The sequence below is a fragment of the Lampetra fluviatilis genome, chromosome 17, assembly GCF_964198595.1.
Source record: "Lampetra fluviatilis chromosome 17, kcLamFluv1.1, whole genome shotgun sequence".
In the NCBI taxonomy this organism is placed as follows: Eukaryota; Metazoa; Chordata; class Hyperoartia; order Petromyzontiformes; family Petromyzontidae; genus Lampetra; species Lampetra fluviatilis.
In genome coordinates this window covers 4,299,078-4,320,882 of record NC_136291.1, presented here as the reverse complement: position 1 = coordinate 4,320,882, position 21,805 = coordinate 4,299,078, and the positions used below count along the sequence as shown (strand labels likewise).

The window sequence follows — 21,805 nt, the reverse complement described above, 5'->3', positions numbered from 1 at the left end:
CAAAACAACCTTTGTAAACATCGCCAAGTTGCCAATTTGAATCTTGGTGCAATTATCTCAGCGTACTCTTCGGACTGGCAAAGAGGTTAATTAAATTGCCTCTTTTCTTGCACACCACGAATCTGTGCTCCAATCCACTCTCCTACCAATTTGTTGCAACTGAGCTCATTTCGCACCTCAATGCTGACAGCCTCCAAAGAGGTGAGGCCGCGCTCGCTCTGGGGGCTGAGCGCGAAAATGCTTGAGCGCCGCTTGCATCCTATAAAAGAATCACTCCTGTTTGGCCCAGTCTGATGCCTTTCATACCTGCCCTTTCACACGACACCATAAGTCTCGCAATTTTCGCCACAGCAAGTGGATGCATCCATTGGCGCAAATGTCAATTCGAAAAACTTCGAGATTATGCCTTTGTTCTTACGGCTCAAAATGCCGGTTGCCTGCTGTGTGCTAACACGCCAATGGTGTGAGACGGAGACGGTGCAACCAACTTCTTTCTTTCCACGTGCACTTTGCAGTCGGGAAGCACCGGTAAAAAGTAAAATTGCATAATAGCATACGACGTTTCGATTGCAACACAAGCAATCATCATGTACGTTTTTGTGTCGCTTTTTCATTATACCTGATGATGATTGCTTGTGTTGCAATCGAAACGTCGTATGCTATTATTTAATTTTTTATTTTATCTTTATACGTGACTTTACCGAAAGAACAAAAGAGTAATTCCTGCAGTCACGAAAGCTCCAAAATTAAGAGTAAAATTGCATCATGTGTATTCTTTCTTTTTTTTACAATTGCACATATCACAAGCAATAACAAGTAGACGTAAGGCGTGCTTTTTCTGCCTGGGAAGTGGTCATTGTGGCAATAACGCTCAACACACAAACACACTTTTTGACGAAATTGACAGTGGGATGTAATGCATGCAGAGCCATACCCTACCCCCCCCCTGCCTCTTTCAGGGAAGACATTGCCAGGTGAAAAATAATCGTTGTGTCTCCTCTGTGTGTGTCTGAGTGTTATTTGTGTGTTTGTCGGTCTAGGTGTTGCTTGTCTAATTCGCTTATCTGCCTACACGTGTGTCTGTATGAATGATTGTTTTTCTTCGTGTTTTTCTCTGCCTGTACGTATGTGTCTGTCTGTGTGTGAGTTTGTCTGTGAGTTTGTCTGTGTTTTTTTATCTGCATGTGTGTCTGTGCATTTGTCTCACTGTGTCCTTGTCGGTCTGTATGTTTGTCTATCTGTGTATTTCTCTTTGTTTATTTCTGTCTGCGTGTTTGCCTTTTTCTGCTCGTGCCTGTCTCTGGATTTGTTTGTCTGTGTGTTGTCTGTATGTCTGTCTGTACCCTTGTCTCTTTTTTGTGTCTTTGTATGTCTGTCTGTCTGCATGCAGAGAGGTAAAAAGGTCAATTCTCAAAGGGCAATGCCATAATGATGCAATGACTTTCACAGTTATTTGACCACATGTGCGCTCCATCTCCAACACACATTGCCTGACCATCTCCGTCAATCTAAGTTGAAGTTTCCAGGGGTAATCGTGGCTGATGGCATTGTACCCTGGAATTGCTTTACAGGCCAATGGGCCAGAATGTGGGTTCACAATGCAACCAAGAAGTGTCATGGGAAAAGGTTACACCAGACATTAGGCTGCACCATTCCAAAATAATTAAATTCATTTCTGACATTACCGTCGGATGACAATATATAATATAATTGTGTGCGTGTTGAATACCATTCCTATTCATAGTGCTTTGATCACGAGCCTCCATTGTCATATAGTTGTTGATAAAAGTGCATATCATTTATGCATTGATCGTCTTTGAAAATATCATAGCAAACACGAATCGCTGCATTGCAGGTGAAATTACAATGTAGGTAAAGACATGTTCGGGTTGGCATAGCGTGTAAATGCAACTTCATCTCATAACACTGCTTAAGAAGAGGGAGACGTGCAATATGGGGAAACCGCCAAAAATATAAATATACGTGTATATACACTTAACCTGCTGGACATCTGTGAAAAAGAGCTTCATAGCTCATCGGATTCCTCCAGTATAAATAAATATTCTGATAAAATTGGGGGAGTGAGTAAGTAGGTCGGTCTGAACACGTGTTACCTTGCGCCCTTATGAGTCCAGTCACGAATGTACACTGATCACACGTAGCAAGGCCTTTTGAACAACACTCTTTTAAGTCTGTTGCAAAGCTGGCTCAGGCTCAAGGATAGACCTCAAACATCTGCTGCCTGTAACTGGGTTCCAGGTATCCGGGGCCAGAGACCCCGACACTGCGCTGACCGTAGTATCACAGCACAATGTTCACATGCGGGTACAGCAGCAGGATCACCAAGGGCTGTAGATCCTTCATAGACGTAGCTGTAATCAATAATCGGCAGAGAAGCGTGAGCCCAAATCGGTGTGGATTGTACTTAAGCTTCCCCAGTTACCGATTGAGATTGGTCCGTTAAATCACACTTTTTCCCCTCCCTTTATTTGTATTCGTAATATAATGTAGTCGTGGGGCCTTTTTTACGTTTTCTACTGGTTCCCTATTCCTGTAACGTGTAAAGAATATACCGACACTGTTTTTATCGCGACTGATGAAACCATTATTGTAGTGAAGATTTGTACTGTACAACATCTGTACCATCGCAGGATGACCACGACATACTGTAGACTCTATCGGCGTATTGGGCCCTTCCTGCTGAAATGAACACAAAAACATTATCATCTCAAAATGAAGTTTTTTTTCATTTGGGGATACAAATTCGAATTTAGAACTTGTATAGCATCAACATACCATAGCTTAAACTCTTGTCGGTGATTGCCGAATTATCTCTAAAATTTCACTTTTGATCTTTAGAGTTGCTCTGGTAAATCCATTATTGTTAACAGCAATGTTATAACACGAAGCCCGTAAAAAAATATAGCAAGTTCTTTAAGATGTTGAGTATGACGTCGGCTGAGATGAGTGAAAAGTTGCCGGTGTTCATGACCACAACTTTATTTCACATCAGGCGTTTTCAAACAGTTTCTTGCATAAAAAAGGGGAAAAAAACTATGGCAACTATATTTTGATTTAAAGCTTTCGTGACTGTAGGGATTCATATTCTTGGTTATTTCGGTAAAGTCACGTTGAAGGGAAACAATAAAATAATAAAAATATACAACAATAAAATTCTCACGACGTTTCGACTGCAGTCGTGAGAATTTTCGACTACAGTCGAAACGTCGTGAGAATTTTATTGTTTTGTATTTTTATCATTTTAGTATTTCCCTTCTACGTGACTTTACCGAAAGATTTGAAGCTTTCGTGACTGCAAGGATCCATACTCTTAGGTTTTTTCGGTAAAGTCACGTAGGTAAAACATAAATAACACATCTTCTTGGTTCTTTCGGTAAAGTCACGTAGAAGGGAAGTAATAAAATAATAAAAATAAAACATAATAAAACAATTCTCACGACGTTTCGGCCACAACGCAAGTAGCCGTCCTCTTCGCCTGAGGACGGCTACTTGCGTTGTGGCCGAAACGTCGTGAGAATTGTTTTATTATGTTTTATTTTTATTATTTTATTACTTCCCTTCTACGTGACTTTACCGAAAGAACCAAGAAGATGAATCCCTGCAGTCACGAAAGCTTTAAATCGAAAAATAAATAACACAATATAAGAAATAATCTTTACTTGATACAGCAATTGTGCTGTGAAGGTTCCACCTGAAGACGGAAGCTTGTGTTGCCTCCGAAACGTCGCGATTTATAATTTTATTTCTATTATTTCTTCTATTATTTTTATTATTTATTATTTATTATTTATTTTTATTTTTATCTACGTGACTTTACCGAAAAACCTAAGAGTATTTACCGAAAGAACCAAGAATATAACGGCAACTATGGCTATATAACTGATCCGTGTTTCCCACCCAACTCACACCAGTGTCTAAACAATCTCACCACACTGTGTAGCAGCACGCATCATGGTCTCCGTAGGTAACCTTTAAAGTAAGTCAGTCGTGCTGTGAGCCCGTGACATTTTTCCCATTCTCTAAATGACCACACATTTGTTATTCAAAATGAAATCAGCTTGAGACATTGTGTGTGTGTGGGGGGAGTGGTTTACAGCTGTTGGCCAAAGACAAAAATGTTCATTGCATGATAAATCATTGAACTCAGTACAATTTATAACTACAAATATGGACGCAAAGGCGTGGAACATTACTGCTGTATCCATCATTCCACGGAGGCAGAAAAAGAAACGAAATACAACTGGATCTCTTTTAACTGTAATTGAACTACATTTTATGGACTTGTGGTCAACAATAAAAAAAATGTGTGTAATATCCCGCACTGCAGTTTTGCAACTGCTGCATTTCCTAATGAACTTACACAGAAATGTCCCACGAATGAATAAGCCAATTTCAATTCGCAGTCACTGTACCGTGCACAATGAGACCTGTCCTCCACTGCACAATACGCACATCATTTCACTGGACCTGCCTTTTGTATCACGTGACCAGCACTGCCATGCACCATTAGACCAGGACCCTACAACGCAAAGGGCATCTGAGTCGAGACAAATTCCTCTTTTATAATACAATGTTTTATTTGCATCTGTGCCATTTTATATCTATATATATATGTTACTGAAACCTATAAAGGTATTATTTTCATTGACAAAAAGACAGAACACATATATGCTGGTCTTTTAAATACATTGCAAGAGTAAATATATAGATGCTATGTTGTCACACACAAAAATATAGATTTAATGTACATTTAAAAATAATAATTGACATTATTTTAGAGTCTACTTCGGGGCTAAGGCCTACCCCACACCATGTCAGCCATGGGGGTTGTTTTGACCATACTTCACCATGCCGGTCAAAGTGCCGGTTGATGCAGGGGGCCCCAGGGCAGAATCAGTTCATCGTTTCTCACTGGTGTTATCAATGGCTGAGAATTTAACAATTTAAAGATTGCCAGGTTTGCAGTGCAGTGCGTTAACCACTGGATTTCTTCCCCCCCTCCCTCCCCTTCCCCCCAAGAATATATTATTAGTTGTGTTATCACTTGATAATATTTAAATTCGAGGTTTGTGGTTGGCGTTGTAAGCCTACGTAAATCTATTTCTGAGTCTCCCTTTGAAGGTTAGGGTGCTACGGTTAGGGTTAGTTGTTTGAGCAACCGTTTTTGTTGAGGTCAGAGCAAGTGTTATGATTGTTATTGTTATGGGCAACATTTGTGATTTTGCCTAACCAGAGCTGCCACCATTATTTGCGTCGTTAAGATAAAAAGTTTACAACTACTGTAATTACAACTTACGTCACATTTAAACAACCTCTCTCTGAATACGGTTAAAAAACTCATTTACTCAGACAGCTGTTAGCGGCTTTACCATTTTCAGGTTAAAATGCCTCTATTTACAGTATAAAATCGAACGTGAATGCCCATGGAAATAAGAATACGCAGAAAAAAATTAGAGGCTTTAAGTACGCATAATTGAACTACCACAACCTCTGCCTTTCTTGACCACGTTCTTCGCGAGCGTTTAACATTTTTTGCATATTTGCTAACATTAAAATCTGCACACATCTCTAAAAGCTGTATTCAAAAAATAAAAAAAAGCTCTTTCATTGTTGTGCACAATAATACTCATTGATAATACCTCCCGTGTCTGCTAACCCTTATGCAGACATACAGCTTTGGCAAGCTGCATTGTAAGAGGCACCACAATGAAAGCACTTACTGGCCCCCGCAAGCGGCACACCAATAAACGTGGTGGACCCACATTTAAATAGTATCCAATCTGATTTAACCCTCTCACACACGCGCAGTCCCCGCCACGACACGTCAGTGAACGCCCAAGCATCGAGATGTTGCAAACGCTCCTCCAGAGAGGGCATTTGGAGGCAAGTTTTTTTTTGTTCTTCTCTCCGCCGCCAATAATTTCCCCCAGGATGCAGTGTGGCTTGACCCTAGTTTCCGTCGCGGGCCCGTTCCTAATCTTTACCAAGGAAAAAAAGAACAATTACAATGTGGCCATGCCACCATTTAGCGTAGCCCCGTGATGTTCGGAAACGGTGAGCGAATGGGTTAGAGCTCTCCGTCTGCGTTCCGTTTATTATGAAAAGCGGCCCACTAATGGGTATTTTGATTTATGTGCAAACATGGAGCATTCTTTCTCTGGAATCCTCCACTTGCAGTGGATGTGATAGTCTACGTTTTCTCTGAATTTACCATGTATATTGGTCCATAACTTGCGGTTATTAAATTATTTAAGAAGAATATTTGTTTTCCCCGAGGGATGTACTTCCCTATGGCAATGAACAATCCTTATCCCACCCGAAGGCACTACATCTCCAAACAAAAAAAGAGTCACTGTAAACCCCTATGGTTCTCTGCACATTACGCGCGCGAGTTTCGGCTACACTTGCTCAAGAGAGCACGACTCTGGCAATGTTAGGGAGTAGTGGCACAATGGCAGGATTGGTTTAAGTTGGATGGGGGGGGGGGTGCCCTGGGGCCTTTCGGAGCTGTGAGGACGAGGGTGGAGAATCTTTGCCCATTCAATTGCCTCCCTTTACCTGTGTTGCCACTGCTCGCGCCCGATGTCGAACACTCCGTTCTCGTTTTACCTCTGGTTATTTCAGATTCGGTTGTGTTTTTGTTGTTGTTATTGTTGTTAAATGTGATATACGTATTGCATATCGCATTTAATATGGGCAGAAACCAACAATCAAAAAACAAACAAGCGGAGAGGTGCTGCGTCAGGTCGGAGAACAACGTGAACCTCGTTAGATCAACGAAGAAGAGGGGGGACATCTGGTTTGGGGCTCGTGGTGGCGGTGAGGTTGTAACGGATTGCGAAAGGAGGTGATTGTGCACGTGGTGGTGGTGATGGGGAATGGATTGCCGAAGGAGGTGATTGTGCACGTGGTGGTGGTGAGGAGGGGGAACGGATTACTGAAGGTGGTGACCGGGGGAAGATGCTTTGGGGGAAAACCCAAGGGGCAGGAAAAGAACCGTGACGCTAGATGGTGTTCCACAAGAGAAGATGTCCAACGGGCAGTGGAAGAGAGCAGCGGAAGACAGAGCAACACGGAGATTATTGTGCCTCGGACCTATCTACGGACAGAAAACAACCATGATACGAATTGTAAAGCTGCGTACAAGTTTAAAAGAACAAAACTATTTTCATTTCGGCACGTAACTGGGAGTAGTACACGTAGTGACATTATCGATTTCATTACCAAATTACCGAGAGAATTAATCAGAGTGCTCCAGTATTGCATTTCAAACATGACACGTGGGTTATGCAGTTTTTGGGGCACCTCTGCATATGAGGCCTCAATCTGCAGCACCTTAAGCCCCTGCGACAATCTGATCCTTGCACAGTGGTTAGCAGACTGCGCTATCAACCCAGCGACCGGAATGTGATTCCCAGCGACGGCAAACATCAGTGGCAAGTGATATCTGAACCAATTCTGCCCCCCCCCCACCATTACCGACCAGCACTGCCCTGCCTGGACAAGTATGATCCATCAACTGCCATGATCCATCAACCACCATGATGGCGTGGGGCGGCCTTCATCCAGCAATGGATTGACAAAGGGCTATGAATTATTATCATTTTAATTATATTACACGAGGATACTGCTAATACAAATCAATCGGAAACCAGCATCCCATTTATTCCTGACAAACAATACAGAAGAGGGGAGAAATCGACTTGGCCGTTTGTGCCTTAAGAATAGCTTGGGACAAACACGTGTATGCGCAAACACGTGTTTGTGTGCATGCCTCTCTATGTGTGAATGCGTGCTCTGACCTCAACCTAACAATGAAGCCGAATTCTTTAGCAAGCCACTAGGCACCTCATGATTTACCCCCCTTTTTGATGCAATGTATTGCCTTGATTCAGGGTCACGATATAAGTGAACATCAGTTAGGGGTGATATCTGAACTGGTCCAAGGCACTTTACTCTTAATAAACCCACGCTGACCCGCATGGTGAAGTATGGCAAAACAATTTCTATAACTGACACGGCATGGAGAGAGGCATTGGTCCAGCAGTGGATTGTAACACAGGGCCCAACATGTTAATAACATTTATTTATATATATCTAATATTTCATAGATGTGAATGTGTGCCCTGTACGTGTGAAGACGATTGGAAGGTCTTAAATACAATACTAGAATGCGGACCTATTTAGTATATCACATTAAACCAAGCAGATGTATATATATATGCAGATTAATTATTATACATACACAACATCCGCATGTATAGAATTGCCTGCTGCAGACCATCTTGACAAAATGCATTTGGTACACTTCGCAACGATGCTCACAATAGTATCATCAGTTAGAATCAGAATCTTTATTTATACTGGAGGAATCCGATGAGCAATAAAGCTCTTTTTCGCAGATGTCCAGTCGAAGGCGGGTGAGCAAGTAATAACAACAAACAATGCACAACCACGATACGAGCACAAAGACAAGAGGAACAAGATTCATGTTTTGTCGTTGAAATCAAATCATGACGTTGTCACCATCCCCCATTCTCTTTTTCGCATCAGCTTATGGTATCGAGTAACCACATCGGTCGACTGCTGACGTTACAACATTCCTACATGCCGCTCAGCCTCATCCCATATCGTTTGAGTTCAAGAGGTCATGGTGATCTAATGCCAATGTCGTCATACCCAGCTTGGCCACTGTCCAATCTGCCGTTGAGTTAGAGTTGCCACTTGGTGCTGCTTTTTCCCAGGACATGCTCTTTGCGAGATGGCTGTCGTGGGATCCATAAGTCTTCCCGGGGACATTAAAAGTCCCCGCTTTTTTGTCAGTTGTGTAATAATGCGGCACTCCAAGACGTTGTGTCCTACATGTAGCCCCTCCCGTCTTCTGGCATTGTGAGATATCTCATTTCCATCACATGCCGAGATTTTTTTTCGTACCTCGGCGGTGGCAACATGGGGTGGTTCTAATCTTCATTAAAATAATTGGGGCAAAGCAAATATTAGCTTTCATTCAAACCCTAATGCACATCAACAGCGAATTAACACGTATAAAGCTAATTCAACTCTCTCATCTCCATCTTGTTTCTCTGTTCGCTCATTGAACTCCATCCTTGTCCATTGTCTTGCATCAATGTCTGATCTGGATCTCTCTGCTCTCATTTCGCTACATTTCTATCTCTTGCCGATATCTCATTTGTCATCTCACTCGGAGATTTATGAATTCAAAGAGGGGGCCCCCAAAAATATGTTTTCCCGTTGGGGCTGCTCCATCACTGACTTGGCAACCCTGCCCTGGGTGCAAACATTTAGGCTTCGGTGCGTGAATGCAGGAGTACCCGTCTCGTTGTCGGACTTGTTGTCGTGTTCCGTGTCGGTGAGAGTGAGGACCGAGTTGGCTCGGCTGGAAACGCAGGAGTTTCCACCCGTCACCTCCCTGCCCCAAAGCCTCGCCAGGCGATCTGAGAACAAGAGGGCCGCGAGCATTGACGCTTCTCCATCGGTCACCTCCGTGTGCTTTGTGGTCTCACCACGGGCTCAACCCCACAACCCACTCCCCTGCAGGCTGCATCACACACTCGGCATCTATCAACATTCAGGATGAGACACGTCACCAAAAGAAAGCTCTGAAAAAATGTCCGCGGTTTGGCTGCAACGCTCCGACAGCACTCGCGGGCACACCACTCGCCACGGAGAGCAGGGGGCATCGGCGATTGACTGGCCCCAGCGTGGGTGGTCAACCGAAAGCTGCCCAGTGAAAGCCACGTGGAGACACACGGTGGGGGAATCGACGTTTCGGTGGCAGCTCCCTCTGCAAATGGGGTGGAAGTGATGAAGAGGAACGACGCCGTCTTGGAAAGTTCTGTCCGTTTACTTCGCACATTAATGGTCACCGCCAAAGGGGCTCGTTTCGGGGTCGACGAGGAAGTACCCGCGCAGCTAAGGTCACGTGAAAAGGGCATGTTGGGATCGAGGCCGATTGCAGGTCCGCTTGCGAGCGAGCGATTGTTAGACTCGCGTGCGAGATGTCGTGCACGGTTGCACATCGTCTCGTTGTGTTTGGCTTCGTTTTTACTTCGATGCTTGCCTCAAATATATATCAGCAACTAAAAAAAAATTAAAATGTTTGCTCGGTCTTCATAATAAAACATTTTCTACGTATGCTTTATTGGCTAAAACCTAAAACGAAATAACTTAAATGGCCGGTGCATAAATAAGTAATTAATGGATAAAAAGGCATAATTGATTTTCTTTTTTGCATGCATTCGTTATTGAATAATTTTATCTTTGAACGCTGGACTCCTTCAACATTGCCAATAAAGCTGCAAATCCAAACGGATGCCTTTAATGTAGAAGATTAAATGAGAAGAAAAATAAAATATCCATTTAAACTGCATGCAGCAAATAGCACAATAATTATTAAATATTTCTATTACGATTGTCTTAGGCATGTTAAAATAAAAGTTTTATCCAATATTAAAGCACATCTCGTTTATCTACAAAACAATAATTATGTTAAGACATTATTATAATGTCAAACTTACAAATTTACATACCAAAACAGAAGTTTGCACTTCAATTGAATATTCTTTTTTTCATTATCCGCCTGCCTACATTTATTAGAAAACATTAGGAACAGATATAACATCACGCCACATGGCGAATTATTTATTCAGGAACATCTGTATGTGCGGATCAGGCATCGAGATTAACTCCTCCGAAAATGGATTGATTCATCATTACCTAATCCCAACACGTGCTTAAATAGCCAACAGACGCACATTACTTTTTTGCGTGTGTAAGCTTTGTTGTGCTAAACATTTATGCCCGTAAATATATTACCAATGAAAATACAAAATATTTCGTGTTACGTCATGTGAAATTTTGTATGCATTGAGACAATTCATTGGCATTAACGCAGGTACACAATGGCACTTTCCACGAAACATATATAATTTAAAATACTACGCCTGCGAGGTTGTTATGTACGCAACTCAACGTCACCAATCATGGTGTCTTATCATTGTCGTTGTCATCATCGTCGTTAGCCATGGCCTGCTGCATGAAGGCCTCCCCAAACCTCCACCATCATCACCATCATCAGCCAGGGGTCTAACCACTGCTTGATGAATGCCTCCCTAAGTTAATGCCACCTCTCAGCACCAGCACACAAGCAATTTTTTCCATCTCCTAGGTGAATGTCAGTGCCTTACTACTGTTGTGTATAATTTTGCCTCGCATTCACGCCCCATTGTAACAAAATATGCGATGAATTTATATTTGGGAGGAAATCATTTTGCAAACAAGGTGAGCATGCCATGATAATGCTCTTAAAATGTCGCTTTCCCTGGTGACATTTAACATTTTCGGAAAGTTCATAAAATTCTAGACATATTCATCTCCGTTTATACCGCATATTTGTAACGTAAAAATTTCATTACTATATTTTTTATATAAATCAATAATGTTTTAAATCTTCATTAAGACAATTACACGTAACGATCATAATGGCCTTCATTCAGAGGCTATGATTGACTCCGTATAGCTTCATTATAATACACTTATCTACGAGTCAAGCACATTACCGTATTCTTTCTCCAAATTTATGAGACCAATTAGCTAATTTAAAGTTTTCCCCTTTTATGCATGACAAACACAAATGTACGTGAGCATTGCATATATAGACATAAACGATACATACATCTTGCAACTTTGATCATGCGTAGATTATGCATTGCAGTATATATGTTTGTGTATTAACCGGACAGATATTGGACAACTGTACTGGTACGAATGTCCCATATATATTACAGTGGAGGTTCGGCCATTCTTTACAGGTCCATCTTAAACAAGGCAGGCAACCCCAAAACGTTTGGTAAGCTTGAAAGTGTATTTACATGTGCCATAAATGTAACGGTGGGGCGACCCCGCAGCGTAACGGGCACTCTTGCACTCACGCACCAAATGCTAAATGTTTACACCCAGGGTAGGGTTGCCAGTCAGTGGTGGAGCAGGCCCAATGGGGGCCCTAAGCAGAAATTACTTTAGGGGGGCCCCTTTCAAATTATTTACTCATCGTGAGACGCACTAAAGAGATATAGGCAAGAGACGGAGTGAAATAAGAGATGAGATATGCAGATCAGAGAGTGATGTAGATACAGTTAATCTTAAACTAACTTTAAAGAAATGTTAACTGCTAAATAACTTTTTTACTAAACTATTTTATTTACCAGATAAAGTGCACGGAGCTATTAACTCTAATATCTCAAATGTGGCCACTTGGCTTATCATATGTGGTAAAGTATAGTTGACAAATATTCTAAATGCACTTTTTAAAACGTGGAGGGCATATCCAGAGGAAAACGGGGAAAACACGCAAATTCCAGATATACAGGCATCACCAGGGTCTGGAACGAACCCTCGAAAACTCCCTGCATGCCAGGCGAGGGAAATAACATCTTGCCTCATCGTCTGCCTTTTGTCTATCGTACATTCTCAACCCCTATGCATTTCAGAAACAGAATTTAGATTTTTTTTTTTTAAAGGCTGCAACGCCCACTACGTAATTGTCACCACTCGTGTTGCTCAATGTCGCTCCACCAATAGCTTTACCCGAGGATGGGAATTTAATGGGGGTGCCGAGGCATTCAGCACGGAGGGAGGGGGGCTGAGTCCCCTCCAGCAACTCTGCAGAGGTGATCTGTGCTATATTGATGTACCAGGGGAATAAGATCCAACACACTTAGGCTGTGCAGTATATAATTTTGGTTGGGGGAGCGGGGGTTAGATTTACATTAGTTATGTTTCATATTTATGTTGTAGTGAATGCATTCATAAAACTCATTAAATTTCCGGGAAAAATACTCTCTACGATATCATATTTTAGATTCGAATTATATTGATATAAGTTTTTTTTTATGCGGTTATAAAAATTCATGGCCTTCTACAACCGTTTTTTTTTATAATGCCGTTCATCCTTATGGCGCCTCAATCCTTATTGAATTATCCTAGGAAAAGCAACTATGCACACATCTTACACACGTGCACGCACTTCCATGAGAGGAGGGAATAACCGAGGCCTCAGTTCCCATGAAATTGTCGCAAAACTTCATGAACAACATTGCTAAAAACTATAAAACAAGTTATCCTGCAAAAGTTACGAGCGAAAGCTGAAGTATAACAAGAGGGATATCGTTGTGAATGTGTACAAGCCTGGTCAAAACACCTCAATGCAATCGTAATTAAGACTGCCCTGCAGAGGTGTGGACTCGAGTCATGTGACTTGGACTCGAGTCAGACTCGAGTCATGAATTTGATGACTTGCGACTCGACTTGGACTTGCATAACAATGACTTTGTCCCACCTATGAGATGTGGACTCGAGTCATGTGACTTGGACTCGAGTCAGACTCGAGTCATGAATTTGATGACTTGCGACTCGACTTGGACTTGCATAACAATGACTTTGTCCCACCTCTGCTGCCCTGTACTAGAAGAAAAAATACAGGGTAGGCCAGTGTTTTGGCAAAAGCTCATTTACTGGTCTTCAAACATAATCATCCCCATCAATCCAACGAGAGTAAAACATTTACAATGGTGTGTATTTTGTTTTAAATTGAGCATGCAAATTACATGCATTTTATGTTGAACATCCTTACGATGTAACTGTAATTTCATTTCTTAAATGAATGCATAAATTGAACGGAGGTCTGTTATGATACCCTGTATGCAATTGGCTTAAGGCTGTTGCATAAAGAAAGCAATTAGAATCCAATTAAACTGTTGGAAACGTATGTGTTGGAACTGGGAATTAAACCCAGATTACTGTTCCCGCCACTGCAACTCTCAATCCGACGCAGTGAAAGGTAAATACGGTGGGGTATAATTAATCACCTACAGCAAGACGAACCCAATTTGAGAAAAAAGAAAAAAAGTTCAATGTTGCAGAAGAACAAGTCTCGCGGAGTGTGATGGCTTTTGTCAGGATTCTGAAATATCTGGCAGGTAGTGGTGACATTACCTCACCCTTCAAATTGTTTTTACTTTAATTTTAATGCAGGGGGTCATTAATCCCTTTGCAACAGCTCGTGCACAATTTTTAATCAGCGAAAGCCGTTTTATATTGATCTCTGATAGCAATTATCTATATATTAAAAGATACTGGTGTAATATAGCTGCTGACATGCTTTAACACGTATTTACATACAGAACACTAAGCAATTTCCTTTTTTATGCTTTAATAATTATTAGTGTAGATTTTCGAGACGCAAAATATAGCATGTAATGAAAACAACATTTGCATGTGTTGTTTCCCTCTTCTATGTTCATATTGCTCATTGTCAAATTAAATGGAACATTTGTAAGTTAATAAAAATGGACCCCGAGGTGAACAACCATCGTCACCTACTGCGTAAAATGAGAGCAACACGTGGAGACGCGTGGCTCAAAGAAGCTGCACGCAAGTGGGGAAAAAAGCCTCCACGTTGAACATTGTGTGGTGTACGGTAACAATCCAAGGGTAAGTATGCTAATGCAACTTGTTCCTTCTCCTGTCAACATGGGTGATTAAAAAAGAAATTGTCCACTTTTTTAGTTTTTAGGGGGGGGTGGGTAATTTTTCACAGAGAAATGTATTGCCTATAACTCGTCCATCTTTTATCATTTTATTTAGCAAAGTACCATTCCATCAGAAGTTCCCCCCTGCACTGCCATCATGTCAAGCTTCACATTTAGGGGCTGTAAGGATGCCATGGATTCATCGGCTGAAATAGATTTTCACAATCACTAAACCCATTGAATCGTGCAAGTAAGAGAATCAATGATTTTTTTGTATTTGTTTATCTTGGATGTAATGGGATTTGTGTGTTCCATGTAGCCACTAGAGATTCCATATTCAACTCAATGTTTTTTTAAAAATAATAAATTATTGAATCGTGACCGAGAATTGTGACAATTCATCAAATCGCAAGTGAGGCAAATCATTACAAAGTCGAGTCAAAGCGTGTCATGTGAGCACTGAGGCGTTCTCATTTCACATTCACATCCCTGAGTCGGTGGTGAAGATTCCCCATTCCACTGTTGGTGGCGAGTCTCTCTGGAGGAAAACCCACTGTTGACTTCCCCACAAAGTAGTCAAATCATTACAGGCCCTATTCACAATGTATTTTTCCTAACATCAGGATCATTTCTGTAATAAAGGATGATAAATCAGTTTCCAGAAACATTCAAACAGTCTGCTCCAGACTACACAAAAAAAGACATCTGAGGAAAATTGAGTAAATTTACATCAAAATGAATAATCCTGATGGGGGAGCTTCATGCAAATATTCTGTCTTAATTAACACCTTGTGCACAGGTTCTCTATTGCCACTGCACTCCCCTCGGTCTGCTCTGAATGATAGTGCTCAAGGATTGCTTCTCGCAGAGGAAAATTCACTCCATTTAAAGCGTGCATTTTGTCCAATCACTCTGCGTTAAGTGCACGGCACACAGTGCCCAATATAAATGCTCTGCATTCAGTTTAATTGGCCCTTAACATCGGAACCAGCTTAGTAACAGTCCGCTTGAAAAATGAAAAATTAATGGGAAAACAAGCCTGTGACATTAACCCTTTAAATAGCAGGCTCAAGCGCACTTGACACAGAGCAGATTCAAATCTTTTACACAAGTGGATACATTATATTAACGTATATTGCTTTCTGACAGCAAGACAGAGCGTGTACTTATTTATTTTCTCATCGTTCATTTGTAAAATAAAGTGAAAAGTTTTTTTTTTTCTGGAAGTCAATTGCTTCTAGTTGCCGCTGAGACTGACCAGTGAAACGTCCAAAGTGCTTAGACTCTCGTGTGACGATAAGTAGGACATAGAATAGCCTTATTTTATGTAGTCTTTGCGTTATTAATCGCTGACACTTCCACTACAACACAGCTGCAACAGAATGCTGAGATGTAGCTTGCGTATGCAGGAAAAGTGAGGTCCGACGCACTGTAGAAGAGAACCAAATTTTTAATCTTAAATGACGTGGGAATGTTCGAATTGTGGACAACTTAGGCAAATTCGTTCCAGACGATGAGAGCGGTTTTGGAAAGAAAAAAACCGCGTGGAGCAGGAGAGCAGTTGTTAGCGCACTGCACTATGAACTCAGCAACTTAAGTTCGATTCTTGGCCATGGTTAATATCAGTGGAGAGTGATATCAGAAGCAATCCTGGACTCCCAGCTGACCAGTGTGGTGAAATATGGTCACTCTACACCCATGACTTACATGGAAAGTGCTGTACAGAGGCTTTGCAGAGGGATGTAGATTAGTTTAACACGTAGGTATTCGACACCAATTTTATCCGTAATAAATGTTTACTTTTTTAGTTACATCACATAATAAACTACATATTTATATTTACGCGATCCCAAAAAAACGTTTTATGGATGCAGATTATTTTAGATTTTTATCAAAGGATAATTAAATCCATGACTTAAATAAACCCAAAGTAACATATATGTATTGTTATCATGTGATATAAATTACATATAATATACAACGGGATAAAATAATGTAATTCAATAAACAGATGAGCAAGAGCAGGAGGGATTGCTTTTGTTAAATGACATTTGAATTTAGAATAAAAAACGTACCTACTGTATATACGTAAAGAAACAGTGGGGGTGGGGTGGGGTAAGGCACGTGCCCCCCACCCCCCAATAATCCGATCGAAATCCCTAATTTCGATTGGATCATTAGGGATTATTAGTAATAAATCGGCATTTTGCGACCCCCCACTGCCACTGTGTAGCATATTATTACGTGCCCGGGACTCTATGAGATGATAGGACAATAGTCTGAGTCCATAATTGGCAATAAGTAACGGCAAAGCAGTTATAAGTGACTCAGAATTGTGCGCAGTTGCGTATACAATCCACGACTTCCCTGAAGGCAAACACCTTCAGCGAGCGCGATACCGATCACACACGATTCGAATTCGATCCTCGATCGATGGCTGCGCACACATCGAATAAATAGCAAGAGACAAGTCCTTACTTACTAACAACTCCTATCATTTTTCATTGCTGGAGGGGTTGCCCCCCCCCCACCACTTGAAAATCCTGTCTCCACCATTGCCTGCCTTGACGTATGAATAGAAAACATGGAATATGACGACGAATGTCGAAGAAAAGCTGAAAAAAAGCGATGGGACAAACTAAAACGAATGCCATCATAGTCAAATGAAAATGGGCCTGGGCAGAATGCATCGTGAGTCGGGCTGATAGCCGGTGGACGAAACTGACGATTGAATGGCAGCCAAAGGGGTGAGGACGCCGGAGAGAGGACAACGGCAGCGGAGGAGCGAGGGGAGCAAACCGGAGCGCAGAAGCGAGATAGATCGTGGAATCACAGGGCACGGGAGGGATGAAAGTGTATTGAACTTATTTCGCATTGCAAGTAGCCAACCGTGCGAAACGGAGGTGCGGGGGAAGGACAACAAACTGAACACAAAAAGCAGTTCAATAGAAATTAGTTTTCAAACTAAATGTAAAAGTGCGTAGCGCCCAGTAGCTTCCTAATATTGGAAGGAAGAGCGTTCCAGACGGCCGCAGATGCACATCTGAAAGCGCGCGATGCGGTGGCCGTTTTTATTCGATGGTTAGCCAAAATCCGCTGCTGCGAGGATGTTGAAGACTTGAGGTCTTCGTCCCGCATTGGGCAGGAGACGACTGATGATGTATTTGTACATATAGCTTAATGAAACACATACTGCCCCCATGACCTTAGCGATGTTGTGATACCATGTCAAGAGAGTCAACCTAGCAGACTGCTGCCATGCATGCTCATAAATGGCAATTATCACTGGCAAAGGTGTTTATTCACAACAGAATTTCAAATTCACACATTTCCCCACGCAGTCCATGCAAATTAAATGCAGCATTCTGCAGTCATATGCTGGCATTCTCATCTGTTGAAGCTGTTGCTTCAACGAGTTTTTTTTTTAAAGAATGTTTGAAAACCAAAAAAATAAATCCAATGTATTTAAATGTTCAGGACAAAAGTAGGGCCCCTTGGAATGTCGATTTGGTCACAGGTGAAAGTGTTACCTTGCATGCATGGTCACGAGAGAGAGAGAGCAGTTGCCCGGGGAGGCCTTCATCCAGCAGCGGACTGACCATGGCTGGTGAAGATGAGAATGATGATAATGATATGTTGAAATGAACAATGCACACATTCTAAGATCAAATTTGGGCTGATCGACCAAAGATCTATTCAGTAGTTTATTTTATTGTTCATATGGCCCAGGTTAACCATGCAGTGGATCCTCATACAGTCGGCACCTCTCTATTTCCCGAGCTCCTTAAGGTGTTCAAAATGTATTTTGTATCATCACCCAGTTTTAAATGAGGAAGGTTTGGCAGTTGTCATGATTAAATAAATCCTAGAGCAGCATTACATTTTTTTTTTAAATTGAGATGATGTCAGTGACCCCCTTTGTCATCTTAAAAAAAAAATTCTCAGGAGAGCGAATGAGATTGAGCCACAGCCACAAAAAATGAGAGAAGAAAATCACGAACAGAGGTTAATCGGTCCAAGTGTCGTCAGTGATACCAAGTTGTCGAACAAATAATAACTAAAATTAAAAGTGATAACTTTTGAAAAATCTTTTGTGGTGTGGAATTGATAAAATAGCATTTCATTCATACATTCCATTATTCTGTGCACGACTGAAATGGCAGCAATAAAAAAATCTTCAATATTGAGCTTACAATACAGATAAATGTTACAAGCGTATATCAGAAAAGGCCAAATTGATTATAATGCAATAATTTCAAATCTACATTCAAGAGCCAGAATGTGATCAGCAGACACTTCCTCGTGGAAGATTTTATATTTGAGAAGCAATTTGTTTGACATTCTTTTCGTCTCCAAAGAGAACCAGGAGAGAGAGAGAGAGCGCTGATACACCGAGGTGATTTAAGGTGAAAGCTTTATAGGCCATTATTCTGATTAACAGTTTGCCAAATTCAAGTGCGTGCATGCATAAACCACACCTGCATTGGTATGCTTAGGTCTCTGACGAGCGTTCGGGGTTGTAACCGCGTGTTGTTTGCCGTGATGTCCGACGTTTTGCTCCACATGCTGGGAGCTTCAATCAGCGGTGGGTGATATCCAGATTCGTCCAACGAAGCTCTATTCTGCACTCACCTGCACTGGCCGTTGTCAAACAAACCCTCATCACCAACTCCAGTGTGGGGGGAGGCGTTGATCCAGCAGTGGGTTGGCCAAGGAACGTAAATTATTATTGTCTATTATTTAATACACCGAAGGAATTGAAATAGTTCAGTCCATTAAAAAAATAAATCGCATTTGTATTTTGGTGATTTTTTTGTATTCCCTGGATGACTCGGTTTAATGGAATTGTAAATTGGTGGTCACGAAGAGATGTTTATACAAAATATATTACTTGTATATAGAGTTGTCACTGCAGCTGCTGCATAAATCAGGAATATATACCACAAGAGAGACAGTCTGCATATAACCTGCAGTCACTGTAAACCTACTTGTGTAAATTTATGATGAATACAAATGAATATTTGTCAAAATAATTTGTTTTTATTATATGTGGTTGCTCTAATAGACTTTGGCGAAGGGATTGCTGGTCACATACATTTCCTTGAAGAAACTCTTCCAATTACACTAGTAGGCAGATGTTTATCCAACTTTCTACAAAGCCCTATCGTCGAATTTTATTGACTCATCACCCCCGGTACTTTTACTTTTCGTGAACCGCGTGTTACGCTGTAATTGTACGTTATTCCATCCTGTACCATCACTTGCCTCGCGTGACTTTCAGTTCGCCCTCAACGCCTATCCATTGTTTACCCTTCACACGCTTAGGGCCCCCCCCCCCGCCTCTTCCGTCCAACGGCTACTCAAGCCAGCCATTATTTATGCATTCAAGCGTAATTTTGCTCCACTCAGCCTCGTGACAAGAAATTAATTAACCCTCGAATGCATTTAGGGCGTGATCGGCACACGTAAGCGATAGCCCTGATCGCCAGTAGCACCTTTCTGCTTCCTCCTGCCCTGGCTGCCTCCTCTATCTTTGTGCAGAACTCCCAAACGTGCAGGGATACAATTCTGCACGGGGACTTGGAGGTGACGGCTATTATTACTTCCCATCTGAATTCCAATTGTTTTTTTTCGAATAGGGTCAATTGCCATTTGCTGGGGTTTTTTTTTACCATATAGATGCTCGATGCCCGCACAAAATTCATTCACCTGGAGGGAGAAGCCCCCTTCTTTGCGATTTGTATTCCGGGCATTGTAACAGCGCGCAACAAAATGTAAAAGCGTGACTGGTCCCCCTACTCCATTTGCTCTCCGAATCCACAACCGCGAGCGTGGAAGAGTCGGTTAACAAACAAACAAAAATACTCTCTAGAAAATCGGGGACGGAGGGAGGGGTGAGACGTGGTTCTCCAGAGTTCCCCCCTCGCCCAGCGAGTCACGCAAAGCAATCACACGCACCCAACAACTCCTGCTGCAGGCTGTGTCCACAAGCTCCTTCTTCACCCCCCCCCCCCCCGTACTGGAGAGAGCAGCGACGAGGGCTCTGGGTGTTTGCCGTGGCACTCGACTCGTGGAAGAGAGCAATCTTGATTTGAGGCTTTCGTGACTGCAGGAATCCCTACTCTTTGGTTCGTTCGGTAAAGTCACGTGGGTAGAAAATAAAATAAATCACGACGTTTCGGGCGCAACACAAGCGTCAGGTGGGAAAGTATGGAAGAAAGGGCGCGCTTTTATTTAGTTTTTCCCTTCAAAGTTTCAGGACGCTGCCACCCCCTCAAAATGTTATTTGTTTTAAACGCCACGCTCTTGATTTCGCGTCGCTACGGTGCACGGTCGCGCAACGCCGAGCACTCGAGTAAAAAAAACAAAGAAGAAAAAACAAAGCCGCGAACACTTCAGCACTTCATTCAAGGCGGACGTCAAACCAAAAAAAAACAATCACGTGAATAACCGACGGGATTGATAACGGCTCTGAAGGAGCGCGGTTTCAAGTGAGGCTCGCGAGTTTTGCCCGCAGCTTTGTTCGCCTAAAAAATAAAACGTCAAGAGCGTCGCGCAAGTCAACATCAAGCTTGGGCCACCTCGGGGTATTGCCCCGCGCCACAGACACAGCAGGGCAACTGAATTCAGCCAATTCGGACTTGGGTTGGGAACTTTGCCTGCACGCAAATCGAAATTGCTCGAAGCGTCGCTCCTTTGGTGGTTGAAAATGTATTCCGAGCATCGGGGTGAGAACAGCAAACGAATCCCAAGTCTCTCCTCCATATCTCTTCCTTGTGTATCAATAAAATATTTCACATAACTATAATTGTTACCCTTAATTATCCAGATTATAGGACGCATTTTTGTCGCCCTGCCCTTTGTGCGTCTTATTATCTTATACGTTCGTGTGTGAGATCAGATTTGTATACATCTGTTGACACCAGCACAAGTTTTGGATGCATATTATAATCCAGAGAATAATAAGTGTGAACTTTTATCATTAAAATAAGTATTTTCTTTCAACATCGAAATTGTGCAACTAATTTATGCTGCTATACAAGAAGGAGTGTTGGTCTTATAGCAATTTCAAGGCATTGTGTTCAAGAAAATGTCATTGTGGAAGTTTATTTACACATAAATGCTTTGCTATTTGAACAAAATTGCAGTTGCGTTTACTTTTTTTCACTCTTGCATTGTGCTATACAAGGCAGCGACAGCTCAAGGCGTGAAGATCAACACTCAGTGATCAAGTC

The 21,805-nt window shown here is 41.9% G+C and overlaps 1 protein-coding gene across 1 annotated transcript in view; it reads right to left on the bottom strand.

Moving 5' to 3' along the window:
- The window catches only part of LOC144936855 (teneurin-3-like), a 473,986-nt gene that overhangs the window by 305,686 nt on the left and 146,495 nt on the right, over positions 1-21,805 (bottom strand). The window contains exon 3 of the mRNA XM_078864031.1: positions 9,354-9,476. Coding sequence (XP_078720157.1) covers positions 9,354-9,476 — 123 coding nt within the window. The remainder of the gene's footprint in view (positions 1-9,353; positions 9,477-21,805) is intronic.